The following is a 13310-nucleotide window of genomic DNA, read 5'->3' on the forward strand; positions in this document are numbered from 1 at the left end:
CTTTCATTTTTCACTGCCAATTTTGTCATTTTTAAAACAGGCATTTACTATAGGGTGGAGCGCTGTAGAAGAAAACATTACATATGATAAATGACAGTACCGTTTCAGCACACAAGCTTATACACAACAAAGTATGGTAGAAACTGCTCCCTTGCTCACGAAAATCCATTCTCTGCTCTTAAGCCTGGCCCCACAGACCACACCTCCCAGGCGCCCTCGGGCAGCTGTGCCACGTGGCAGAGTTCTCGCGAGTGGACTCTTCCCAGGCCTGGCCCCTAACAGCCTGTACTCCTCGTGCTCTGTCCCCTTCTCCCAGCTGGATGTGCTTAACGACAAAGCCCTAGGGGGTGGTGGGACCTCCAACAGGAATACTCCGTGTTCTTTTTCTGGTCATTAAGAAGCAACAGCTGAGTCTTTTTCTGGCACAGGATAGGCACATAATATAGCAAATTTTAATGTTGTCTCCCATTAGTTAAAAGCAGCGTATCTAATCTGGGAGCAACTCTGCATAAACTTTTCTTTCAAAGCTGGAGAAACTGTATGTGGTTTGAGTACCGTGGTACTGTCAAGTTAAACGAACCATACTGAACAGTGTAACAGTGACTCTTAACAAGGTGAAAGACTCCCAAAAGAAAAAAAAAAAAAACACACAAGGGCTGAGAATAATCAGAATGAATCAGAGTACACAGGATGTTAAAAACCCAGTAGTTTATTTCAAAGTATAAATTTCAGGCTTGCTGAACAAAATCCCACTACAGTTAACACTTACACAGACAACACTCTACTGTACATTTAAAAAAGAAAAACCCCACAAAAACCTTCAAAACCTAATAAAAATAGGGCAACTTGCTATAGCCCAGTTTCTATTAGACATTAGGAAGGTCTTACATTGTCTTATTATTTACACTTTCAACTGCAATAAAGAAAAATCAGGATGCAAGTTTACTACAAAGGAATTATTTTTATATTTAACTTTGAAATGGTTGATAAAACACTAAAGCCAGGATTTCCCAAAAGGTGTTTGATTGCCCAGTTACCTTATTTACAAATAAAATTTTTTTAAAAGATGGCAATTAAATATAAATGATGGGTATTAACTGACTCTACAAATTAAAAAAAATGAAAAACTTACTTAACACAATAAAATAATTTGACCAGAAGACAAAGCATGTGTTTGTATCATCCTATTCCTCCCCACTGGCTGGCTCAAGGGGGATAAGTTTCAGGAATTGGATAAACCTGCCGCACTAACAAAACACCTTATAGGAATTGTTCTAATCTTTTTTTTTTTTTTTGTCCCAAAATTTTAGAAAAGGGGAGGAGGCATCATTTGCCCAGTAAATAGTAAGGCAGGCAGAATCATACATTGGTTTTAGATAAGAGTTATTTTCAATAATCTAATACTGGGACATGGTTTTTCTGGAAATTAAAACAGGCCAATGATAAAGCTAAAGTAATGAATAAATCATAGGATACTGAAATAGCCCAAGAAGGAAAGTCCCAGAGAACACTTGGAAGTGTTTGCCGTAACCTACTGTGCTAAGATCACAGTGTATAGAAGTGAGAGAGGAGGATACCAGAGGCATTATTTTGTTAATCTTGTACAGTACTGGAAAATTCGCAGAACAAGACAAAAATGTATGTAGTATTAACACCTTGCTGCATAAATGATCATTTTGAAAATGTAAGCAAAAGAGCAAACAAAGAAAAACTACGTTAACACTTAATCCAATAGCGCAAGAGAACAGTATGGTGTGGCCCACTAAGGAGTTCTGCTGACAGATGGTCCTAAGATTCCAGCTCCTTGCTTTAGGTCATTTTTTTCAATTAAACCTTTCATTTACTATCTGGCAATGGGGGTCAGGAGAGTGGGGAACACCTCTCTGTGAGGCAAATGGTATCCCAATAAATACTCACTTCTCAAGGAAGAAAGCTCTACTCTTCACTTCTCTCATAAACTTCTACTGTGTTAAACAGCACACAGTTTTCTGCATATTTTAAAAAGTGAGTCCAGAGGAATAGAGGGATATAGTTACCTCATAAAGTTACCTGTTAACAACAGATGTCTTTGTATGTAATTTATAAATTTACTGGCAAGAACATAATTTTAAAATGTGAGGCTTACACTTAAAACAGGGTGAAGATTACTCTGACAAAGTGCAAAGTAGAGAGTAACAAACATCACAATTACCCTTAAATGTCATATAAACATCCTATATTTCAGGTTGAAGTATCAGAAGTTTCCAGGATTTCCAATAAGGCAATACTTACACAAGTATTGTCAGGCTAAAAAGGTAGCAAACTTGCATTCCCAAAATGGGATTATCAAGCTTGTTTATAACACTCTGTGAAAAGATATTGTGAAATAAAAAAGGTACCATGGAGTGTGAACTGCTATTAAAAAAATCTGTAACCAGTAGCTATTTCTAGTTGAGTCCTCCATTCTCTGTCCCCAAAGAAACAAACCAAACAAAAAGAAAGCACTCCTCAACATTAAAACCTGCCCCAAATAAAAGCCTAGAGTTCTAGCCTAGCACCCATCAGTAACTCCAATATAGCTGTTGCCTATAAATCCCATGGCAGGCTAACTGAAGGAGACCATCTTGTAATATCTTTTCCCTCAAATAATCACAATTTCTCTTTGTACCTTCCCTCCACCACCTGTAATAAACAGTTTTATTTTACTGTAGAAAATCTATTTTTAGGGTTACTATTTAAGTATTTTTTTTCTCTGACAGAAATGACACAATATAGGCTAAAATAATATTTTCATTCTACTGGGCTTTCTTCACCTGATTATATAATGCTATGAAAACTTTAAAAAAAAAAAAAAGGATTAGTGAATATAAATAAACGTTCACCAAGGGAACCTTTCTAGGCTAGGTAAGCAAATTATTATCAAGTGACCACAAAACCGGTCAATAAAGAACAGTTTTGAACGTGGGCTTTCTATTCTGTAGACAGGAATGATCTTGAACACATAACCAACACTGCAACCATTGCAGGTAAAAACATATATACATGCAGATATAAGATAGGTGCTCACACACATCTAGAAGATCATCAATTTCTCCCTTTAAAATTTTTCATTGGCATGACATTGGCAACTTCTTTACCATCATCATTAGTCCTAGAATGAGTAACGTCTACATAGTTGGTTGGCAAATACGATTAGTGGAAACTTTAATTCTCATTGTGGTCTCATTTTCTGAAAGCAAAAGGAAGATTTTGGATTTACTTTTGGCAATCTGTAGGCTTTCTTCAGCATCAATCAAACTTCACACCCAACATGACAGTACACTGACTGGTAAAAGTCTCTAAAGAGTTTCTTTACAACAAGAATGCTTCCTTATTACAAGCCATCGAAGTTGCAAACAAAGCAGCATTAATATTGAAGCCATAGCTCCCACTTATAATTCCAGGAAAAATTAATGACTAACTTATTTAAGAAGGTAGGAGTATGAATTCAAATATGATATGGGAAGATGAGTTGAAAATTTGTTTCACAAACTCCACAAATTCCTTTCCAAGTATGGCCAACCACACTCTCACCCCCACCAAATTACACCAGCTCTCCTGTCTTAAGCTCTCAACACTCAAACACGTACCTGATACCACGTATAGCTGGCATTCATAATGAAAATCCATGACCTAAGCTGAACTTGATTAAAACTTTGAAGAAGAACAGAGATGCACAGAAGTTATATCTAATTGTTACATTAAATGACTCCAAAGGATATACTCTAAAATCCTATCCAAAGCTGACATACGATAAATCAGACAAAACTCAGCACCATCAAAACAAAGTTAAAAGATTAAGACAGGAAGAATGATAGGAGAATAAAGAAGAAATGGAGCTTTCCCTTTGATAGTTTACTCACTGTATTTTGTGAATTTTACTATTTACTTCCTTTGAAAGAATACTATGCTTTGGGTGATAAGGTAAACTAGAATTGCTTTCATCATCTCTAAAACCTTGTGCAACATAGATACCAAAATATATTTGAAGGAAAATTTTCTTACACAACGTGGTCCAAAAATAAAAAGCATTTATATTCTTGGAAGAAAAGAGCAAGTCAAATTTTTGGAGTGAGATGTAGTGATGTCACTGATGAGACTATTTATAAAAGGCTTGGTCTAAAATTTACTTGAGGGAGATGTGCTACGTTTGGGGGAGACAAAGAAGAAATGAGGGTGAAAGGCTGTCAGGGAAGAGTAAATAATAATGGACAAATGGCCCTGTTTACTTTTGTCGTTAATCTTTAAGGCACAAAATAAATGGAAAAACCAGATTAGAAAAGAGAGGGCCCACTGCAGATCTTTTTCATCTAATTGACAACCCAGAAGAGACAAAAGAAAAGATGAACAGATCCTTTCCTGTGTTCAAATTAATCTATTTTATACTATTTAACCAATTTGCTTTTTATTTTTTCTTTGGGTTCCATTTAGATTCAGTTTAAATCATTTATCCATGAACCTACAGATCTCTGAGAAGCAGAATCATGCCAGATACATACCTCAAATCCTTTGATCTACTTACTTCACACTGGAAGAGAGGTAAATTTGAGAATGAAAATGGGAGATTCCACCGCAATAAACATATAAATACAGAAAAGCACAAACACCCACACATATACCCCAGCCTCAAAACTAAAGCAAGGTGCACATTTACATTTCAAAACCCTGAAGCTTGAATTGTTCAGGAAAAGATTCTGCTTTATGGGCTGAGTTTATTCTGATTATAAACCAATGTAGTGTATATACACATCTGTCCAAGAAATCTTGCACAGTGTGGATTTTACAATGGGTATCATGCACAAGATTAAAGCGAGACCCAAAAGTGGAACTTTTGAAAGAGGAAGAGATAAAGGCTCCAAGGTTTAACTGCTCTGGGAAGAAGAGATCACATCCGTTGACTGAGGATCACAGAAAGGTCCAAAACGTCCATAAATATCCTTGGCTCGTACTGCAAAGTAGTATTTGCTGCCAGATACAAACTGGGTGAGAGTGCATGCCATGGGCAAGGGAAGTGCCTTTACTTCTCCAATCTTCTTCCACTGTGAGGGCACAGTGGCACTGGGTTCCTCATGGTAAGCATACAGATGGTAGCTGTCAACGGCGGCACAGCTTCTATCCACCTCAAGGACACTCCAGGACAGCACAATGCCGTTTTGACTCTGCACCCGGGCTAACTTCAAGTGTGGCTTCTGAGGCGGCGATGTGCTGGCGGCCTCCGGGGGCAGGCGCTGCGGCTGCGGGGCTTCTGGTAAGGGCGCCGGGTGCACAGGGCGTGAGGGGGGCTCCTAGAGGAAGAAGAGGCACGCCGGTTTATAATGGCCACAAAGAGGGCCGCTGCTGAGGGCAGAGCACAGCATCCTAGACACCATTTAGAGGGGCTTCACCTTACACCAAGGACCCTGGGAGACACCAGACCCCATGCCATTTCTGGCAAGTTCTAGTTGATGATTTGTAACCAGTCACACCCCGCACGATGAGAGCTAAGGTTCCTCCCACTCTACGTTCGAGGTCTAAAATACTGTTTTCCTTGGGAAACAAAAGCCCTTGCTGATGGAACATCATCTTGATAAAAACTGAAATAAGCATCTACTTCTAACAGAATAATTTATGATTTGATGATCTACACTACAGATACTTATTTTAATATAACATAACATTTTTAAGTAACATGTGTGGCAGTCTATCATGTAAAATTGAGTATCAACTCTACTTTCATTTTCAAACTGTTTTTCCATTTAAAGACAGCAGCGTATTCTTATAAGTAAGCACATTTAACGCTGAATGTATATTTTGTTCTTGGTCAGTTCTTGGTCAGCACGAAAAAGGTGACATTTATATTGGACTGTGAAAGACAGAATTTAGAAATGTAGAAATAGTCATGGACCTTTCTGCCAGTAGGTAAAAGCATGAGCAAGGGCATGGGGATAGGCAAGTGAGGGGATGTATAGGCAAAAACAAGTATTAACTTTTATCTAGATATTGGGTACGTGAAGAACATACACATTTGGAAAGGTAAGTTAAGGTCAGATGACGAAAATGTATGAGGTATGACCTTGGGCTGGTTACTCAACCACTCTGTACATTAGCTGCCATACCTATAATAAAGGTATTAAATAAAAACTGAAGTTAGAACATGAAAAGATACTTTTTTAAATATCCTTTTTAATACTCAAAAGTGCTCTTTTTAATTTAACCATGCGTTTAAAATGGTCTATTTCACTCTGCATGCCCCAGATGTGGGCTCTTTTTATACACTGTCCACCACCACAAGCAAACTCAATAATCCTCAACCATCATTCCCTACGAACATTTGCTCACAATGCTAAGGTCTATTTTCTTCAATAAACTTCTGCTGGAGACACAGAAGACCTGTCATTTCCTTTTGATATAACCAGTTTAAAGAAAAAAGTGCCAACTGCAATGCTACTTGACGGCTGTGCAGGTGAGAACTTTGTGAAACCAGGTGTCCGCGCTTACGGCGTGCACTTGCGGTGGCCGGTGATGCACCGTGAGGTGAGGCCCTGCTGACCCCAGGGTTAATCCATTGTTTACAACGTACGCAGTTGCTTGAGGCACTCGAACTGTAACACCTATAAAAGAAAATTCAGTGACAAAATTAGAATTCTATTCCAAATTTGGTAGAACACTGAATTAAACATTTAAAGTCAGTAAAGTGATGTTTTTAAAATTCAAAAGGGAAAATATTTCTCTTCTTCCTATAAGGCTACACTCAGCTAAAGTATTATTTGAGCACGAGGATAAAGAAATTCTCACATATGCGAGCTACCAAAATAAAATCCACCTCCGTGAACTTTTCCTCAAGTAGCCACTGGAGGATATATGCTACCCACGTGAGAGAGAAAATCAAGAAAGAGGAAAACAGGAGACGCAGTGAACAGGAATGAGGTTCCTCTTTCTTTCCATGCCCTGCTGATCAGCTGAGGATACTCATTTCATCCAACAGAAAACTCTTCTGACGTACATCAGGGCAACAAAAGCAGAAAATTTAGAAGCCACCCATGCCTCAACCACCTTCCTGCCATATATTCAGTACCGCCATGTACCCTGACTGGGGTGAGCCCAGTTTCCCAGAATTCATTCATGACACTGTTGACTGATTTCCCCAGAGAAAGCTCTTGTAAACTTGAGAAAGCTGAAGCCAGAATGTGAACCAGAGACTCTGCTTAGTTTATTTTCTCCTAGGAGCCATCACCTAATAATGGCATTACTGAAGTTTCTTTAAACAGCTGGATTTGCCCTTGCTATTAAATTTTGCAAAACTAAATATTTTTAGTGATACCTATATAGATTGCAAAACCATACAGAAAAACAGAAAGTAAGTAAGGATGATGGTTACCTCTGATGGAAAGGGAGAGGGATGCAATTAAGGGCGGGCATATAGTAGACTTTTGGATACTGATAAAGCTCTATTTCTTAGGCTGGTGGGGAGTTCATACATGGTTCATTTTGCCATTTTTCTTTAAACTTTAAATACACCTTTTACAGAAACTTGTTTGTATGATATATTTTACTACTAAAAAAAATATATATATATATATTTTCCATTTATATACACATACATATACATATGGAAATTACAAGTTACCTTGAACATTTTCCCATCTTTTATTTCTCAGCCACTTCCCACACCTTTAAGACTCTCTCATTGGAGGCTATCCTTTACCATTATCTCCATCTGGGCTAAGTCACAACTGATCATTCCCACTTTAACTAGGCAAGGTGTCTCTTAATAGAGTATAGACCAACATCAAATACGGTACTGGGATAGTACAGGCCATAAACAATTAAATTGAACACAACACCCAGAACACATATCATATAATACACAAGTCCAATTTTTCTGGTTAACTCTCCTAAGGGAAGAAAAATGAATTAATAATACTTTTAATATGATATTCAGCACTTTTTGCTAAATCTAATGTCAATATAAGCTACTCCAACTAAGTGCTAAAGAACTACATGTAACTTGGAGCCATATACAGGCAAAGAGTCTCTTACTATTTTGGGGATTGACCTGCCGAACAGCAGGAGCCTGCATAACAGTTCCTCGCAGGGGAGCCTGAGCTGGTGGTGCGGGGAGAGTTGTATAAACCACTTGATGGTTTGCAGGAGCTCTTGGTACAGGGAGCCTCGTGGTCACCTGAGTTACTGGACGATGCGTTACATTCACGGTGGTTGGAGCTAATGAAAAGCAGAAAAATGTATTAAAAATGCAGTAAATTCTATGCTAAGTAAACAGTATTAAATGATAATTAACTTTATACAAAATCGGATTTACTATAATAAAGAGAAATAGAGACAAGAGTCTCCTTTTGTAATCGTGAAAGGTAAGAATGATAGGGCCAATGAAAATTAATATTATTACAATCCAAGCTTCAGAAGAAAAGAGTACCTCAACCAGGTCCAATGCCCTTCCTACTCTAGTTTAACCAGATAATTAAGCAAGTGAAGATGAAGAAAGGGTTTAGACCTTGAGAGTATGATCTTATAGGAGTGATTTAAAAGAGTAAATTTTCCCTTCCTCAGTGTTAAATTATTCTTAGCAGAGTGGAACTTTTGGCCCTCCAGGCCTTCTACCGATGGGTATAAATCCAAGAGAGTAACTCTGTGTTCCCACAGTTCAAAAAAACTGGCTATTATAATTGACATTTTCTTCAGATGAGCCAAACCATCTCTTACTCAAAACAATAAAACACCCATTAAAATACAGGCTTCTTCCTAATTAGGCATTCCTCCTAATTTATGTTCCAGAGAGCATTAATGCCTTGAGTGATATTAACACATATTTATCAAAATATGAGTCCTAAATGTTCAGTGACAGCATGGAAGTACAGTAATGATTTCAGGAGTTAACAGTTTCTTGTTAATAACTCTCTGAATTAGAATTACATTTTACAAATGACCACATATTAACTATATAATAAAAATCAATAATAAATATACTTTCATATGGAAAAATGTGCTCTATAATAAAATAAATTTGGAGGTAAACACTGGATATAATAAAGATAAAGAGACTGCTTAGTCTTTACATATCCTAACTTTCAACATGAGTCTTTCGAAAGAGGAAAAAAGTAAAGTATACAAGGAGGAATACTTATCTCTTCATCTCCTTATTCTCCATTTTACTATCTATATTGTTCATGGGTTTGCATAATGACATTTCCTTCTAAATTATCTAAATTAGGTGACTGTCATTTTAATTTATTTCACTGGATCAAATTCCATGTGAGCTCAATGTATACCTTAATGAGAAGAGTGCTTATATAAGCATTCTGCAGATAAATCTCTTAAGCAATAGGCTATTTTCTGAAGAAGACAACCTGTCTTGATTGGCTTCCAAACAGATTAGGAGATACAGGCTACATCTTGAAAATGTCTGATTTATAGCTTCTTGAGAGGTAGCAGGTAAAATATTAGTGGTTATCTTCTGACAGTAGTGTTAGGCCAGTTAACACTATTTCAGAGGTGGAGAGAAGGGGTTAGATTCTAGATATATTTTATAGTCAGAGCAGGGAAGATTTGCTGAGTACGGGTGTCAGAGGGAAAGAAGAGAGTCAAAGATGAGGCAGGTCTCTTAAAAAAAAAAACAAAACTATTTCTAGTTAAGAATCATGTAAAAATTCTTGTTTGATCAGTCAGTTATAACTTCTTGGTTATAATCAGAATGAATCATTACACTCATCCCTTGCAGAGAAACTATATTCATTTCTGCTGTTTACAGTGGCAGATGACAAAGCCATATATAATTGAACTCTTCTTTATAACTATTCTGTATCAGTGCTGCTACTTAAGACTGTCCACGAAATTAAGTCATACTGCATTCAGAGACATGCACTGCCTTCAAAATAACAACGAGGACTATTCTTAATTTTCTGTCTAATCTTTTTTTAAAATAGTTTATAGTTTTTATAACTTATTACTAACATAATTAGGGTTAAAAATCCAGTTCATCTCAAGGGAATGAGAAGACAAGCCACAGACTGGGACAAAATATCTGCAAAAGACATATCTGATAAAGGACTATTATCCAAAACATACAAAGAACTCCTAAAACTCAACAATAAGAAAATGAACCACCCGATTAAAAAGTGGACAAAGAATCTGAACAGACACCTCACTAAAGAAGATAACAGATGGCAAACAAGCACACGAAAAGATACTCAACATAACATGTCATTAGGGAGATGCAAATCAAATACCAATGAGATTCCACTACACCTATTAGAATGGTGAAAATCTAAAACACTGACAATACCAAATGCTGGATGTGGAGCAAGAGTTCCTCACACTCATTGCTGGCAGAAACGCAAAATGGTACAGCCATTCTGGAAGACACTTTGGCAGTGTCTCACAAAACCAAACACATTCTTCCCGTATGATCCAGCAATCACGCTCATTGGTATTTACCTAAATGAGCTAATTTTCTGTCTAATCTTTCCACTCAATTTCATAGTCATATTTCACTGCAGGCAAAACTAAAGTTTCAGCTCAGTGATTCAGCACATTTACCTGTAGGTAGTAAGTGTATGGTTGTCTGAGATGGTCCACTTGTTGGCACCCCAGATGGCTGAAGAGGCGGTGCTGGCTGGATGGGTTGCAATGGTCGAGATATAGGCTGAGAAGAGCTCATGGTTGACACAGGAGTGTGATTTATCTTTTTAGGGTCTGTTAATTAAAAGTGAGAATATGATTATTGATAGAAAAAAATTAGAAATACAAGTTCATCCTTGCCATTCAGTCACATTTACCCCTAAGAGAACAATTTCTTTGTATTTTAATTAAGTGCACTTTTGCCAATTTGAAAACCAAGTCAGGACCTTAAACAATTCACTGTTGGCTCTATCACAGATTCTAATTCACATTTAAAGAAAACACAGTTTAACTTTTTTTTTTTTTTTTTAATGCAAGAATCCTACTTCTAACTCAATACAACAAATTTAAGGCTTTAGCAACTGCTACTTTAATACTTGAGTGTTGATGAAGAACAATGCACTTTAGATGGGAGAATTTAAGTAACACTCAGTGGTGGGGCAATGGAAAGAGGCTCCAAGAGGCAGAGGTGATAGAAAGGGAACTGGCAAGAGCATTGATAACAAACTTTGCTTACTTTACTTTTTTATCTAGAAGCAGCCCTACCTGTGTCTTCTCAAAAATAACCTGTATTTATTTTTGTGCTCTAGGAAATTCTTTCCATTAAGATTTCTCTATTAAAAAAAATAGTAAAAGCAATACAGAAAATCTGAAACTTTTAAACAATAATCAGACGGGCATGAATTCAACCCTGACAAATGATGGGGCAAACCTTCCAATTTTACATCAGTTTTATACAAAAAAAAAAAATTGACTTTAATGTCACATAATGAATTGTATAGCTACTTAATTTTGTTTTCCTAAAACCAACTTAACTATCTTATTCCCTAAAATGTAATTTTAAAAAATCTTTAGTTTTTAAAAAAATTTAATGTCTTTAAGGTAAAATAATTAGTACCTGATCCTATTAGATTTTCCACATGCATTATATAATTACCACCACAAAGTTTTACAAATATGTTTGTGAACAAAGTTATTCTCAAATAAGTTTGAGAAATACTTTATAGCTTGAATCATTCTTGGAGATTTACACTGTAAATTAGCATAGCAAAGGCTCGGAGAAATCTGTATTAAGGAAAAAATCCATATAATTTTAACTCAGCATTTTCCAAGCATATTTAACCATGAACTTTTATTCATAGAACACCTATTAACACCGTGGAAGAATAACTGGGAATATTGGTTAATATCTAACCAATATCATTTCTAAATATTATAAACTCAGAATAATATTGAGAATTCTGGGTGTGCATGGTTTTTAACATTACTTTCATTTAACATCTACATTAAAACACACACACACACACACACACACACACACGGAAAAAACATTTAACTTAAAGTCAAAAGACCTGGGTTTAATTTGCACTCTGAATCTATACTCAACTCTAAAATGAGCAATATAGGGTTATTGTAAGGATCAAGTGAAATAACAGATATAAAAGGAGAGGTGTTCCACAAGTCAAATATTCTCCTAGTTGCTCTGTTTTCCTTTATGCCTTGTTCATATACATTCAAGATTTGATTTCTATTTTTTAATTCTAATCTTAAAAACCCTCTTTCTAAAAAGGACACAAATAATGGGGTAGAGATCTGTGTTCACTGAATATAATGGATTAAGAGAGAAAAATGGTATCAAAGCATTTCTTAGTATGATTACTTATATTTAAGTACCTTGTGAAGCTCCACTCTCTTCATCATCCATTGTCAGATCAATGACCCCACCTGAATCGTTGCCTGTGGCTTTTCCACTCTGAAAAACAAAACATCTGCATTTTGCAAAGGAAACTCTGGCAGACATAAGGAAAATAAAATAATACTGAGGGGAAACAAGGATAATGCATAGCCTGGTTCAATTTGGACACCTAAATGGCTTTACCTGAAGAAAGACTGTTTGTCAGATAAATGACCCAAGGATACTCATGAGCTAAATATCTGCCACATAAAAAATAACTCTGAAATCTTTTCACAATAAATTCTTTTTTTTTTTTAAATTACACTGTCAATTGCATAGAGCTATTAAAGTAATGATCAAGTGTTTTAAGTGATTAAATGTAATTCATTTTCTTTTTTTTTTTTTAACTTTTTCTTTTTTTTTTGATGTGGACCATTTTTAAAGTCTTTGCTGAGTCTGTTACATTATTGCCTCTGTTTAACGCCTCGGTTTTTGGCCCCGAGGCATGTGGGATCCCATCTCCCTGACGAGGGATTGAACCCACACCCCCCGCGTTGGAAGGCGAAGTCTCAACCACTGGACTGTCAGGGAAGTCCCATACAATCCATTTTCTAACATTTAAATGTCGACCAACCTGCACTAAATTAGCGACGTTAATTCACAAAAACACCAAAGGCAACTTTAAAGCCAGAATTAGGTTACATAAAATAATACATTTTTTTCCCTGAAGAATGCTGTCACATGATAGGATATGAAGTGCTGTAATCAACTGCCATCTAATTTGACTGAAGTCCACCCACTGTCCAAAATCATTAGAAATGTAATTTTAAAAAATTTTAACTATAAAATAGCAACAAAAAAAGGAAAGCAGTAGAAAACAGACCTAAAGAGCCAAGATCTTCAAGTCAAAAAGACTGAGTGCATCTTTTAGTTCCAACACATACAAGCTATGTGAATTTATGTTAAAAGGACATTTCCTCAATTTCCAAAATTTGGATATGAA

General features: G+C 36.4%; 1 protein-coding gene across 5 annotated transcripts in view; it reads right to left on the minus strand.

The window, feature by feature from the left end:
* Window positions 1-688: 688 nt before the first annotated feature.
* Window positions 689-13310, minus strand: part of ATF7IP (activating transcription factor 7 interacting protein) — a 117098-nt gene continuing 104476 nt past the window's right edge. For all 5 annotated transcript variants that reach the window (XM_082421984.1, XM_082421987.1, XM_082421983.1 and 2 more), the window contains 5 exons: window positions 12307-12385; window positions 10552-10707; window positions 8038-8220; window positions 6496-6608; window positions 689-5303 (listed from right to left, as the gene is read on the minus strand). In XM_082421984.1, coding sequence (XP_082278110.1) covers window positions 4881-5303; window positions 6496-6608; window positions 8038-8220; window positions 10552-10707; window positions 12307-12385 — 954 coding nt within the window. In that variant the 3' untranslated portion in view covers window positions 689-4880. The remainder of the gene's footprint in view (window positions 5304-6495; window positions 6609-8037; window positions 8221-10551; window positions 10708-12306; window positions 12386-13310) is intronic.

Source organism: Balaenoptera physalus, assembly GCF_965194825.1.
Source record: "Balaenoptera physalus genome assembly, chromosome: 13".
Lineage (NCBI taxonomy): Eukaryota > Metazoa > Chordata > Mammalia > Artiodactyla > Balaenopteridae > Balaenoptera > Balaenoptera physalus.